At 36.8% G+C, this 12,788-nt stretch overlaps 1 protein-coding gene across 4 annotated transcripts in view; it reads right to left on the bottom strand.

Annotated features, from left to right (window-relative positions):
• The window catches only part of CEP135 (centrosomal protein 135), an 86,594-nt gene that overhangs the window by 59,148 nt on the left and 14,658 nt on the right, over nucleotides 1-12,788 (bottom strand). For all 4 annotated transcript variants that reach the window (XM_089911950.1, XM_022563762.3, XM_089911951.1 and 1 more), the window contains 4 exons: nucleotides 9,434-9,562; nucleotides 7,065-7,280; nucleotides 4,120-4,185; nucleotides 1,448-1,586 (listed from right to left, as the gene is read on the bottom strand). In XM_089911950.1, the coding sequence (XP_089768076.1) occupies nucleotides 1,448-1,586; nucleotides 4,120-4,185; nucleotides 7,065-7,280; nucleotides 9,434-9,562 (550 nt within the window). The remainder of the gene's footprint in view (nucleotides 1-1,447; nucleotides 1,587-4,119; nucleotides 4,186-7,064; nucleotides 7,281-9,433; nucleotides 9,563-12,788) is intronic.

Here is a 12,788-nt window from a genome sequence, read left to right as displayed (position 1 = left end):
GGACAGGTTCAAGATCTGGGGACAGGAAACCGACAGAATGCCTCCCTGACGGCTTCCATTTTCTTAGCGGAAACCAAAGGTTAAGATCATCCTCTTAGAATGGGTTTACTGAGAATGAAAAACACTTGAAAATGTTCCCTGCAGAGACTGGGCAACTAAGCAGTAAGAAGTATAGAGTAAGATTTCCATACATCACTGAGGGGTGGGTGCTGTGGTTTGGGACCATACAAGTTACGGTGCCGTTGATACTGTCGGGTGCACACGCGAGGACTGCTTAGCTGCTTGTGTGTGAGTACTTTGGTTGATCCATGGCTAGGTTTTGTGCAGGGGGATATATTCAAAACACAAAGGAACGAGGGAGTTTCAGGTATCTGAAAAATTACACTGAAATGGCAGGATAGAGCTAGCATGAAAGGAAGTAAATTGCAAAGTTTTATATGTAGGTCTAAGCACTTTAATAATATATTAACCCATTTAATCCTCACAACAACCTTTTGGATTAGGTGCCATCATTAACCACACAGATATGGAAACTGAAGCAATGCTAAGGAACATGCTCAAGTCATACAGCTGGTAAGTAGAGAAGGTTAGACAGATTATCCACATGAATGCTGAAGAGCCTAGGATATAGCTTCTTCTTAAAATAGCACACTGGCTTTCTTTCACTACATGGAGTTTGATGGCACCAGGCTTCCACACTTGCCATCCCCTCTGCCTGGAAAATTGCCCCAGATCTTCACATGGCTGGTGTCCTGTCACTAAGCCCTTGGATCAGTCGATCTCTAGCATACCCTTCCCATTGTATTTGAAAATTCTTACCACCTAAAACTAACTTCTTCACTTATGTGCTACTAGTTTGTCTCCCTAACTAGATTAAAGCCACCACAAGAGCAGGGGCCTTTGTGTATCTTGTTTACCATTACGTACCCTGGCACCAAAACCGGTTCATAAACACTTGTCGAATGAATGAACAAATGAATGAATTCTTACAAGTTCCTTAAATCAACTCATTTAGGATGGGGTACCTGGCAGAAAGCCTATTTCAAGTGTGTGTGTGTGTGTGTGTGTGTGTGTGTGTACTTTAAGGTGATAAAACTGCATTTACTTAAAAAGATTCTATACTTCAATTTTCCACTATTTCAGAATGGTCTTCCGTGTAGTCGTAATTAATTCTATTACTGCATGCCTCAAAGAAGGATATATGTACATTGAAAAATATTCAAACGGGGTTCCCTGCACCAACTAGTCAGAATGTAAAAGGCCCCTGTAAGGTCCCTGAGGCAGAGAGGTTTTCTACTGTATCTCAGTGCCTACTCTGGTTTCTGATACACAGCAAGCACTCAACAAATATTTATTGAATGAATGAATGAAAGATCATCTACTACTAAAAATAATACATTAAGAAGACATCACAATCACTTTTTAAGTTATCAACTTTATATTTTACCTGTAACTGCGAAACTTTCAATTTTTTTGTTAAGTCTTTGCTTTTCTTGTTCAAGCTGATGAACAACAGTTTCCAGGTCTGATTTTATAAGGAGTTCATCACTCAGCCTCTCCTTTTCTTTATGACATAAGTTTAATTCCTGAAAATTTTAACACTATAATTAAGATTTCTAGCAACTTTATAAATATAGCACTTAAAATAGATATTTGTAAGCACATTTATTTAAGAGTAAGTCACATACACACTTTTAGTCAGTCAAATATATATGGTTTCAATGAAAGTTAATTATCAATTGTGGCTAAAAGCAACAATAAAACCCAAATTCAACAGTGCTCCTTTCTAAAGTAGTAGAACTATTGGATTTTATTTTCTTTTAATTTGTTTCTTTTAATTTGTTAGCATACTGTCTTTTTGAAAAATGAATATGTATTGTGCAATAAAAAATTTTTAAGTTTTTTATGTTTAAAGGAAAGCAGAAGTTAAGACAGTGCTCTAAGGCTACCATAGGTATACATAAGTACAAAGGTTTCTCTCTCAGCCTCATCTGCACAATGAGGATAAGACCAGTACCTGGACACTGAGGATTCATCTATGAATGGATGACTCTGTGAATGTGAAGCACTCTGTACAGTGTCTGGCACATGGCAAGTACTTAATAAGTGTTAGCTAATGATATCATTAGTATTTACCTTAAAAAAACATAAAATGTAGTACCAATGGAAAAAATAAGGTCAGAAAGTACAGCAACATCTTGCTGTCAGGCAACAATACTGAAACTTGGTCAGAGTTCTGAGATAAGCATTATGAATCACATATAACTGTATACAGTGTGCATAAAAACAGCACTGAACAAACAACAAAAATCCCTGTCCTCACAGAGCTTACACTGTAGTGAAAACATCAAAACATCTACTTTACATTTATTGACCTCACTGGAGAATTTAAAAATATCTACGAAACTCAAGAGTAGACAACATTTAGCAGGTTTAGCTAATTCAATTATTCAATATTGAGCTGAACTGAATACCTGCAGTTGAGTAAAACAGGAAGCCATTGTGATGCACTGTTTATAGTGAGCATATAAAAATCAACAAGTATTTGAACACCTACTATGTGCCAGCATATCACAAATGGCTTTGTTTAATTTGCCTTATGACTGCCACCAGAACATTACAGCTTGACTGTAAAAAGAGTATAAGTAATGAGAAAACTTGGAAATTAGTATTAGTCTTTTCATTATTAGTGGAAACTCATCCAATTTAACAGGCTATTAAAAAAATTCTTAACAATCTTTTGGATGACCACCTAGAAATTTCTACCTGTAAGCAAGATATTCTTTCTGCCAGTTCTAGACTCTAAGACTATATGCTATATCTAGGTTTATGCTGGGATGATTATTAGTTTTCTCATTTGAAGACCACCAGAACAAACAATACGACTAGTAAAACGGTTTGTAATGCCAAATAAAATTATTAAAAGACGACTGAGTGCTTTTAATAAAAGTCAACAAAATTTTACAAAGCAACTATCAATTTTTAGTTTAAATATTAGTAAACTGACAAGTCATGAAGTCATTTAAAGAATATAAAATTCCTAACAGGTTTTCCAAATTTGAGTGTAACTTGCTACCTATTATATATGATATTAAAGAATTATAAAAATATAAATGAAACTAAATATATACATACAATGGAATATTACTTAGCCATAAAAAGGAGTAACGATACATGCTATGACATGCTTGAACCTTGAAAACATTGTGCTAAGTGAAAGCCAAACACAAAAGGTCACATATTATATAATTCTATTTATACAGAATATCCAGAATAGGCAAATCTACAGAAACAGAAAGCAGACCAGTGGTCGCCAGAGGCTGAGCAGAGGAAAATGAGGGGTGACTGTTAATGGATATGAAGCTTTTTCCTGGAGTGAAAAAATGTTCTGGAATTAGATAGTAATGAAAAACACCATTGCACCTCCTATCTTCCTCCTCACTCTTTTGCCCACGCCAGCCTTGCCAATGGCAAGTTAAAGACTGACCAGACAGCCCCTCAGGGAGTGGATACAAAACTGTGGGAGCAGAGTAGCAGTGAGACCCCCGAGAGATGAAGATCATTTTAATACCTTAAATTACTTTCCCACATTTTCTAAGAAACCAGTTCATTCATTTGAAACTCTGATGCCTTTGTCTTACTCTGCTTACACTTTAGATGGCTTTCTACTGTCCACTAGAATAAAATCCAAACATCCTGCCATGGTTTAGAATGTCTTCCATAATTTGGACAAACTATGGTTGCACTACTTTGTGCCTGTACCAAAACCGCTGAATTGTTCACTTAAAAGAGTGAATATCATGATAGGTTAATTATATCTTAGTAAAAAAAAAAGTAAAATAAAACATAAAAATTTTCTTGATGAAAATGCTGGCAATTCAATATAACAGCAGTCCCCAACCTTTTTGGCACCAGGGACTGGTTTCGTGGAAGACCATTTTTCCACGGATGGGGGTGGGGATGGCTCAGGCGGTAATGAGCGTGATGGGGAGCAGCAGATGAAGCTGTGCTCATCCGCCGCTCACCTCCTGCTGTGCGGCCCGGTTCCTAACAGGCCACAGACCGGTACCAGTCCACGACCCGAGGGTTGGGGACCCCTGCAATATAACACCTACTTACCAGTTGAAGTTTTCCCATTGTTTCTTCAAGATTCCGCATTTCAGATAGCTTTTTTTTAATCTCTTTCTAGGAATAAAAAGCCTATTAGGTAAATACCTAAAAGTCAAGAATACTTATCACTAAGTCACAGTGCAAATGAGACCAAGCCATTTTTCGAGCAGTTCATGTTCCCTCTCACCAGTGAGACCTGAGGCATTAGCCAGCCCTAAGCCTCAGTTTCAATGAGGAGGAGGCAAAGTTTAGGTTTCTCTAATTTATTGGTATCCTGAATGCTTACAGGGACCTATCTGTAACATATGAAACAAGAGGGCTACTTGAAAATCTTTTTCTATCTGTATACTTGTAGGACTTTTTTTGATCCTTGATTTTTAGGATTCATCTTGTGGCCCTGTCATTTCCTGACTTTCCTATCTTATTTGCTTTCTCACCACCTGCTACTACCAACCTGGATCCTCTACACTGCAACTGAGAGTGCTGAATGCCAAGATTAAAATATTATAACCTAGGGGCTTCCCTGGTGGCGCAGTGGTTGAGAGTCCGCCTGCCGATACAGGGGACACGGGATCGTGCCCCGGTCTGGGAAGATCCCACGTGCCACGGAGCGGCTGGGCCCGTGAGCCATGGCCGCTGAGCCTGCGCGTCCGGAGCCTGTGCTCCGCAACGGGAGAGGCCACAACAGTGAGAGGCCCGCGTACCGCAAAAAAAAAAAAAAAAAAATTATAACCTAATAGGAATCTTCTATTGAGCCAAGGTGTCATTCTTGATTACTGCCAATGGGACACGTGAAGCTGTGTTCAATATGTTGTATGCACAGCACAGAATATGCAAAAGGAAGTGGAAAAGGAGAGGAATGAGATATAGGAGTGTTGCAATGAAACTAAAGCCACAAAAACAAAATTAAAACCGCAATAATTATGTTCTTCATTTTCAAGGCTGTCTTGACTATTCTGGGTCCCTTAAGATTCCACATGAATTTTAGGATTTTTTTCCTATTTCTGTAAAAAATGCCATTGGGATTTGGAGAGGTATTACACTGAATCTGCACATTGTTTTGGGTAGTATGGACATTCGAGCAGTATACAGTCTTCCAATCCATGAACACAGGATATCTTTCCATTTATTTCTGTCTTAATTTCTTTCAGCAGTGTTTTATAGCTGTCAGGGTACAAGTCTTTTGCCTCCTTGATTAAGTTTATCCCTAAGTACTTTATTCTTTTTTGATGCTATTGTAAATGGGATTATTTTCTTAATTTCCTTTTTGTATTTTAATTACTAGCATATAGAAATGCACCAGGTTTTTATGCAATGATTTTGTATCCTGCAAGTTTGCTGAATTTATTAGTTCTGTTTTTGTTTTTTTTTTCTTTTTAATGGAATCTTTAGTGTTTTCTACACATAAGATCATCTCATCTGGAAACATAATCTTACTTCTTTCTTTTAATTGGATGCCTTTTATTTCTTTTTCTTGCCTAATTCCTCTGGTTAGGACTGCCAGTACTATGTTGAATAGCAGTAGTAAGAATGGGCATCCTTCCCTTGCTCCTAACCTTAGAGGAAAAGTTTTCAGTCTTTTGTCACTGGGTATGATGTTAGCTGTGGGCTTTTCATAATATGGCCTTTATTATGTTGAGGTAGTTTCCTTCTATTCCCCTAATTAGTGGAGGTGACACTATAAAATTAACTCACATTATTCAACTGATGTAAAGTAGTGATCTTCAAACTAGGTTATACTCATTCCCGGGATAACATAAAGACTATCCAAGTATTATGTAAAACTATCAGATATATATATATATATATATATATATATATATATATATATATACACAAATAATATATTATTTACAATATATATTATATATATATGTATATATAGTTTTAAGGAATCAATATCTGGATTCTTAAATTTGCACATACAGTCCTTCTTAAAAATTATCTACCTGAGAACCTGCTTGTGCTCTAGGTATCATGTGAGTTCTTCTTTCCCACTTCCCCTTCCAAAACTGCCTTTTCCCCACTTTTCAAAAGAAGGGCATGCATCTAATGTAATTCTATCTCTACTTATAAAAAACTTCCGAAGCACGAGACAAAAAGATAACCTGAAATGTTGGAGCTGGCCGAAGCCTTTGATTAAGACACTATTTTCTCCCATTATATCTTACTAAGAGATGTATTTCCAATAAAATTTTACTTTTTAATTTAATAAGTATTTATCAACATTTGTACTACAGTTGTCACTTTGATCCACTGATTACTAATAATTATAATGATAACACTATTTAGAGGAAAATACTAAATACTAACACTCTGAACCTTACAGTCGCAGGACATTTTTTAAAATAAAAAATTTCAATTCATGTATTTTTTTAACTGCAGAGACATTTGATATGAGTTATTATAAAAAGATATTCAAGCATAAAATATGTTAAAATAGGATAAAATTTTGTGAGGCTTTCAAGAAGGGTCATTTGGATTATACTGGCTATATTTAAAAGAATGATATGACAGTTTTAAGAGATCAATACTTACAATTGATTAGAAATTACATCCTTTGCATCTATTTAAACTTGAAGATGAAAAATGTTAGCTATCAACTTAAAAATGTGCAAGGACATACACAGTTTTAAAAAATACCTTTAAAGGTTCATGAGCACAAAATGACCTAGAGGACAAACTTCAGAAGCCTGCTCACAATGCAGAGATAAAAGGACAGAGATGAAAATCTTGTAGAAAAAGAGGATAGAGTCTGGAGAGCTGTCCTAGGAAGAGATGTGCTTCAGAAAGACAAACAACTAGAAAAAGGGCAAGAATTTAGGGGATGTAAACAACACCTTAGAAAAACGTGAATTACAAAACAAACCAAAAGGCCTGAATAGGACATCAAAAGGTCTCAAGCTCACCATACTCTAGGAGAATTAATGAGCACCTCCACAACCTAGACACACCTTTGCTTCCTCAAGTTCTTTGTCGGCAGTCTCGAGCACTTCTTCTTTATGTCTTTCCAACTGCTGTGCTAACTGGTCTATTTCAGTTAATTCCTGGCAGAGTTTTTCATTTTTGTTACTTAAATTAACAACTTCAGTAGTTACTGTTTCCTTGGTTTCCATAAGCTCTTGTATATGCTTTTCCAGGTCTTTATTAGCTTGCTGAAGAAAGTCAACCTAAATTGAATTTGTAATTCATAAGGTATATAAATTGGAAAATTATTAAAATACTGAACTTCCAAAATATTTCAAAATACTATATTTAAAAAAAAACCAAAAGTTAAAACCCCAGCTCCTTTACATTTGCAAACTTATACTGTTTCTATTTGCAAAACTGACAATGTGTGGTTTAGTAAAAATATATATCCACTGTCTTCAATTTTCAAGCATGGACAGAAAGGATAAGTAAGAAATTTGTGTGAACTTTTTCCCAATGCAGAGTTTTAAAAATATGACAAGATTATCACTACGATGATAATATTAGTCTAGAGTGCTGTCCAATATAGTAGCCACTAGCATCCACACATGGCTACTGAGCACTTAAAATGTGGCTAGTCCAAACAGAGATGTGCTATAAATGTAAAATACAAACAGGATCCCAAAGACTTAGTACAAAAAAAAGTAAAACGTTGCAATGATATTTGACAACATTGATTACATGTTGAAATGGTAATATTTTGGATATATTTAGGTAGATACATTATTAAAATTAATCTCATCTGTTTTCTTTTTACTTTTTTAATCAGGCTACTAGGAAGTTTTAAATTACATATGTGGCTCATATCCTATTTCTATTGAACAGCACTGCTCGAGAGTTACTGCTGATATTTGGGGCTTACTCTATTCTGGTTGCAGTCTAGGCAGCAGTGACATTTAAATTTCTGAAGGTCATGGAAACAACCTAAATGTCCATCAGAAGAATGGATAAAGAAGTTGTGGTGTGTAAATATATATACACACACAATGGAATATTACCTAGCCATAAAAAAGAATGAAATAATGCCATTTACAGACACATGGATGGGCCTAGAGATTATCATACTAAATGAAGTAAGTCAGAAAGAGAAAGACAAATACCATATGATACCACTTATATGTGGAATAAAAAAAAATAATACAAATGTACTTATTTACTAAACAGAAACAGACTCATAGACATAGAAAACAAACTTATGGTTACCAAAGGGGTAAGGGGATGGAGGATGGATAAATCAGGAGTTTGGAATTAGCAGATACAAACTACCGTATATAAAACAAAGAACAAGGTCCTACTGTATAGCACAGGGAACTATATTCAATATTATGTAATAAAACATAATGGAAAAGAATATGAAAAAGAATAATATATAATATATATAACTGGGGCTTCCCTGGTGGCGCAGTGGTTCAGAGTCCGCCTGCCGATGCAGGGGACACGGGTTTGTGCCCCGGTCCGGGAAGATCCCACGTGCCGCAGAGCGGCTGGGCCCGTGAGCCATGGCCGCTGAGCCTGCGTGTCCAGAGCCTGTGCTCCGCAACGGGTGAGGCCACAACAGTGAGAGGCCCACGTACCGCCAAAAAAAAAAAAAAAAAAAAAAAAAAAAATATATATATAACTGAGTCACTTTGCTGTATACCAGAAACTAACACACATTGTAACTCAACTATACTTCAATTAAAAAACAAATAAATAAATTCCTAAAGGTCATTTGTCATGCTTCATAGAAGTCTCTTGTTCTTTCACTCTTAGGTCAAATGCATGACAAGGGAAACCACTACATAGGTAAGTGAAAACTATATGTTTAATTTTTATATTTATTTTAAAAAACCACCTTTTATATATTATAAAAGAAATACTGTCATAAAAATTTTGAAAATGGAGAAAATCATAAAGAAGACTATCCCATCACACAAAGATAAACATTGCTAGTGTACTTTGGTGTATTCTCTTCTAGTGTTTTCTCTTTCTGAATGCATACACACATTTTTTTGGTGTGTGTGTGTGTGTTCACCTAGTGTTTTTTTTATTTTTTTATACAGCAGGTTCTTATTAGTCATCAATTCTATACACACACACATTTTTTTTTAAAGCAAATTGAAGGTTACATTTTACCTATGGTTTATTCTCTCATATTTATCATTATGGTGTATATATTCCTACCTCATTAAATATTCTTAAAAAACATGAGTTTTCAATAGCTGCACCCAATTTTGGATACTTTGACTCCATCAAACTTTTTCCACCGTAAATAACAGCCAAGAAAACAACCCTGTCACTTTCACAAACCCACAGACCATTATAAACACTTATGATTTCATATGCTCAGTGAAATAATTATAAAACTCATTACCTGAATATTTAAATGAGCAATAAGCTTTTCGTTGGCTTTATTTTTAGTCTCCAGAGAAAGGATATCAGGGGAGCGACCCCCATCCAATGCAACCGACAGTCGTTCTATCTCTCGTTCTCTTAGTTCAATCTGAAGACATAAAGTCGTGCTATCATTTTAAAAACTCGGGTTTTCAACTGAAATGATTAACACTGGACAAACATTTATTTGGATAAACTTCCATTTTTCTTAGGTCCCACAATATACACAAAAGATTAACATTCATATATATACCCACACATAAATGGGATTATGAAATGCATTTATGCAGAGCAAAAATATACACAGAAAATATCAACCTAAGAACTGTCAACATAGGTTTCATAAGTATTTTTATTGAAGAGATTCTTCCTAATTTTTTTGTTTTGTTTTTTCCTCCTCTAAGAGTAGGCAATGTTTATATAAAAAGAAACTACTAACTACTGGAATTGAGTCTGAACTACTTCACTGCCTGGTGGAATAAATGTGGGATAAACAAATGAATGTAAAACACAAAGGAAAGTGATTTGCTACTGAAACTCAATATTAAAAAGGATATGAGGCTGCAGTGAATTTAATTAATTATCTATTATTTAGAAAACAGACTATGATTAAAAACATCACTACCAACCACGAATTCACATACAAGAATCTGGAAAAACAACCTGAACCAAGATGGTGGAGTAGAATGACGTGCTCTCACTCCCTCTTCGGAGAACACAAGAATCACAACTAGCTGCTGGACAGTCATCGACAGGAAGACACTGGAACTCACCAAAAAGATACCCCACATCCAAAGACAAAGGAGAAGCCACAATAAGACTGCAGGAGGGGTGCAATCACAGTAAAATCAAATCCCATAACTGCTGGATGGGTGACTCACAGACTGGAGAACACTTACACCACAGAAATCCACCCACTGGCGTGAAGGTTCTGAGCCCCACGTCAGGCTTCCCAACCTGGGGGTCCAGAAGCGAGAGGAGGAATTCCTAGACTTACAGACTTTGAAGGCTACTGGGATTTGACTACAGGATTTCGACACAACTCGGGGAAACAGAGACTCCACTCTTGGAGTGCACACACAAAGTGGTGAGCGCACTGGGACCCAGGGGAAGGAGCAGTGACCTCAAGGGAGACTGAACCAGACCTACCTGCTAGTGTTGGAGGGTCTCCTGCAGAGGCAGGGGGTGTCTGTGGCTCACCGTGGGGACAAGGACACTGGCAGCAGAAGTTCTGGGAAGTACTCCTTGGTGTGAGCCCTCCCACAGTCTGTCATTAGCCCCACCAAAGAGCCCACCATAGGCTCCAGTGTTGGGTTGCCTCAGGCCAAACAACCAACAGGGAGGGAACCCAGCCCCACCCATCAGCATTCAAGCAGATTAAAGTTTTACTGAGCTCTGCCCACCAGAGCAACAGTCAGCTCTACCCACCACCAGTCCCTCCCATCACGAAACCTACACAAGCCTCTTATATAGCCTCATCCACCAGAGGGCAGACAGCAGAAGCAAGAAGAACTACGATCCTGCAGCCTGTGGATCAAAAGCCACATTCACAGAAAGATAGACAAGATGAAAACGCAGAGGGCTATGTACCAGATGAAGGAACAAGATAAAACCCCAGAAAAACAACTAAATGAAGTGGAGATAGGAAGCCTTCCCGAAAAAGAATTCAGAATAATGATAGTGAAGATGACCCAGGACCCTGGAAAAAGAATGGAGGCAAAGATCGAGAAGATATAAGAAATGTTTCACAAAGACCTAGAAGAATTAAAGAAGAAACAAACAGAGGTGAACAATACAATAACTGAAATGAAAACTACACTAGAAGAAATCAATACCAGAATAACTGAGGCAGAAGAACGGATAAGTGATCTGGAAGACAGAATGGTGGAATTCACTGTTGCGTAACGGAATAAAGAAAAGAGAATGAAAAGAAATGAAGACAGCCTAAGAGACCTGTGGGACAACATTAAATGCAACAACATTTGCATTATAGGGGTCCCAGAAGGAGAAGAGAGAGAGAAAGGACCCGAGAAAATATTTGAAGAGATTATAGTTGAAAACTTCCCTAACGTGGGAAAGGAAATAGCCACCCAAGTCCAGGAACTACAGCAAGTCCCACATAGGATAAACCCAAGTAGAAACACAATGAGACACATAGTACTCAAATTGGCAAAAATTAAAGACAAAGAAAAATTATTGAAAGCAGCAAGGGAAAAACGACAAATAACATACAAGGGAACTCCCATAAGGTTAACAGCTGACTTCTCAGCAGAAACTCTACAAGCCAGAAGGGAGTGGCATGATATACTTAAAGTGATGAAAGGGAGGAAACTAAAACCAAGATTACTCTACCCAGCAAGGATCTCATTCAGATTCGATGGAGAAATCAAAAGCTTTACAGACACACAAAAGCTAAGAGAATTCAGCAACAACAAACCAGCTATATAGCAAATGCTAAAGGAACTTCTCTAAGTGGGAAACACAAAAGAAAAGGAACTACAAAAACAAACCCAAAACAATTAAGAAAATGGTCATAGGAACATACATATCGATAATTACCTTAAACGTGAATGGATTAAATGCTCCAACCAAAAGACACAGGCTTGCTGAATGGATACAAAAACAAGACCCATATACATGCGGCCTACAAGAGAACCACTTCAGTCCTAGGGACACAGACAGACTGAAAGTGAGGGGATGGAAAAAGATATTCCATGCAAATGGAAATCAAAAGAAAGTTGGAATAGCAATACTCATATCTGATAAAACAGACTTTAAAATAAAGAATGTTACAAGAGACAAGGAAGGACACTACACAATGATCAAGGGATCAATCCAAGAAGAAGATACAACAATTATAAATATATATGCACCCAACATAGGAGCACCTCGATACATAAGGCAACTACTAACAGCTATAAAAGAGGAAATCGACAGTAACACAATAATAGGGGGACTTTAGTGCCTCACGTACACCAATGGACAGATCATCCAAAATGAAAATAAATAAGGAAACAGAAGCTTTAAATTACACAACAGACCAGATAGATTTAATTGATATTTATAGGACATGCTATCTGAAAACGGCAGATTACACTTTCTTCTCAAGTGCGCACGGAACATTCTCCAGGATAGATCACATCTTGGGGCACAAATCAAGCCTCAGTAAATTTAAGAAAACTGAAATCATATCAAGCATCTTTTCTGACCACAGTGCTATGAGATTAGAAATGAACTACACGGGAAAAAACGTAAAAAACACAAACACATGGAGGCGAAACAATACATTACTAAATAACCAAGAGACCACTGAAGAAATCAAAGAGGAAATCAAA

The sequence above is a fragment of the Delphinapterus leucas genome, chromosome 5 (genome assembly GCF_059928025.1).
Source record: "Delphinapterus leucas isolate spDelLeu-1000000601 "Yukka" chromosome 5, BTC_Dleu_Yukka2, whole genome shotgun sequence".
Lineage (NCBI taxonomy): Eukaryota > Metazoa > Chordata > Mammalia > Artiodactyla > Monodontidae > Delphinapterus > Delphinapterus leucas.
This window is presented reverse-complemented; position numbering and strand designations above follow the sequence as displayed.